Below are 2,500 nucleotides of genomic sequence, written 5' to 3'. Positions count from 1 at the left end.
TGGTAGGTTGTTCTTGGCGAAGTAGCGTACGGGTCACGCTGTGAAGTTGGTGCAACGGTAGTGACCACGGTTGGTCGGTAGGTAGACGATACGACCGGTTTCTGGGGTTGCTGTGGTTGGTATTCTGTAAGCGACAAAGGCAGTTATTAAAAGGCGCCTTTGAGAGAATAATGTTTTTCGCGAAATACTTACCAACATCTCGGTACAGTTCCACATCGTCATCATATACGGCATAATAGGAATCGTACGCAGATGGCTCGTAGTTGCTGGTATTGTAGTAGTTACGATTGTTCTGGGTAAGCTGCGTCTTCTGCTGCTGCTGCGATGGTTGCTCCGGTACGTAACGAGTGGGTGGCGGTGACGATGTCTCCACTCTGTTGAAGGCGATCACATAAATTAATTAGAAGGTTTTCAAATTTGAGATGTTTAAAACACCACACAATAAACCCAAAACAATGCAAACTCAAACTCGAACAAACTCTGGTTTCGACTACTTGTAGGAGACGATGTTTAGGTCCTTCCTGTTTTCTGTTTAGTTCGTTGCGTGTCTGGCTCTGGCACGAGAGGGTCATGTCACACGGAATGTTTTTAAGTTCAACTGAGAAATTGCGATTGGTTTTGAATGATAAACGGAAGTTATATTCATGGTAGAATGAGTTGAAATGCAAATTTCGTTAAACTTTATCAACTCTTAAGAATAACAGCGAGAGACTATAAGAGATTAAATTCAAGAAGCAACATAAAATTAAAGAAAATTTACAATTTTCGAAAGTTTTAAGTTTAAAAGAAGATCGAAAAAGAGTTCATCGGAAGGTGAAGCTTGAACATCCACTTTTAGCTCGTCGATAGAAGTATGTACATCGAAACATTTACATAAGTGAATAACATTGAAGCAAATACATATGTACAAATCATATTCCAAACAGCAGAAGAAAGCCCAAATAATGAAATCCAAAGAAAATGGACTGATACAGTATAAAAGAATAATAAAATAGAGAAGAAAAGCCAAACCCATTGAAAAGATCTATACGTCACACACATCTATACAGTAGAACAGACTAAAAGAAACCCTGAGGTGAATGTCCTTTGTCCAAGAGTTGTACGTTTGTCTTCGAAAAGGAAAATTAAGAGAGAGGACAACGAAGTAGAGAAAGTAAAAAAAAGGGAAGAATGAAGAAAAAGAGCGCAAGAAAATATAGAAAAAGATATAGAAAGAGAGATAAAAAGAAAAAGAAAGAGAGAGAAAGATGGAGAGAGATAGAGAGGGATACCTGTTTGGTAGGCGCTCATCGAGCTCGGCCCGCGGTCGAGTTTTGGTCGATGGTCGGATCGTCCCAGATTGTCGGTTACCGGAGCTATTTGGTTCGATCGGTGTCTCGGTAGTGCGCCACCGCTGCTGGCCACGATTCGGTCGGATCGTGTAGCGTTTGCGCGAGTTTGTCTGTGTTGTTGTTGTCGGCGGTTCCGTCGTGGTCGATGTCGTCGTTGTCGTAGTAGTTGGTCTGCGCGTAAATGTAGTCACTGGAGTCGGGGTCTTAGTGGTGGTACGCGTCCGGATGGTGGTTGGTCGTCCCGTCGTTGTTCTCAACGTTGTTGATCGTCCGCGATCGTTGCCCGTTCCGTCGTCGAGATGGTTGTGCTGGACAACGGTTGGCCGGACCCGCTGCCGGATGGTGTATGGGCGCAGGGTGGACTTGTTCAGATAGCGCGGCACATCACCCAACGGTTTAATACCCTGGAACACATCTTCCGGAAATTTGATGATGGGCGGTATGTCCGAGGTAGAGGAGGATCCTGGCGAGTAGGTCGTTACGGTCGGTGGTCGCCAGGTGGTCGTATCGTAATTGTAGAAATGATTGCCCGAGACCACTCCCGGGGGTTTCGGCGTGGTCATATTCTGCATGGGCCGCGGTGCCATCGTTTCCGTCATTGGCGTGTACTTAGACTTGTGGACCGGGTACCGATAACGGAACTCGTCATCATCATCATCCTCCTCCTCGTCATCATCGTCGTAGTACTCCTCCTCATCCTCTTCCTCATCACCGTACGGTCGCTTCCCGTACACTGGCCGTCGGTTATCATCGAGCGTGTTCTTCACGTACTTCTGGCCCCGTTGATCGATTTCATCGTCTGGCTGGTAGTAATACTCGCCTACGGTGGCCACCGTTGGCCGGGGTGCTACCGGACCGGCCGACGGTTTGTAGTACACAGTCTGTCCACCGTAACCATGAGATACTGGCTGAAGAATCGTATTGTTGACGGTCGGTCTGTAGGACACCTGGCCACCGATACGCACGGCTCCACTCTCGACCACCTTGGGACCGGAAATTTGGCCCGTCGCTTGGGCATTCTTGAGAGAATCGAGAAACTTACTGTACTCGCCGGGATTCACACCCTGACTAATGGGCACGGACGGTTGCTGGTAGTAGTGGGGAGTCGTCGAAACGGAGATGGGCTGGAAACCGTTCGTAGACTTGGTAATGAACTGTGCGGTGGCCGG

The 2,500-nt window shown here is 47.4% G+C and overlaps 1 protein-coding gene across 1 annotated transcript in view; it reads right to left on the bottom strand.

Moving 5' to 3' along the window:
* Positions 1-2,500, bottom strand: part of LOC125949680 (mucin-2) — a 118,968-nt gene that overhangs the window by 12,193 nt on the left and 104,275 nt on the right. The window contains exons 4-6 of the mRNA XM_049676945.1: positions 1,272-2,500; positions 193-374; positions 1-124 (exon numbers count right to left, since the gene is read on the bottom strand). The exon at positions 1-124 is cut by the window's left edge and continues 46 nt beyond it; the exon at positions 1,272-2,500 is cut by the window's right edge and continues 1,354 nt beyond it. Of these exons, the coding sequence (XP_049532902.1) occupies positions 1-124; positions 193-374; positions 1,272-2,500 (1,535 nt within the window). The remainder of the gene's footprint in view (positions 125-192; positions 375-1,271) is intronic.

Source organism: Anopheles darlingi, chromosome 2 (genome assembly GCF_943734745.1).
Source record: "Anopheles darlingi chromosome 2, idAnoDarlMG_H_01, whole genome shotgun sequence".
NCBI lineage: Eukaryota > Metazoa > Arthropoda > Insecta > Diptera > Culicidae > Anopheles > Anopheles darlingi.
Note: the sequence above shows the minus strand (reverse complement) of the source record. Positions and strands in the feature narration are given on the sequence as shown.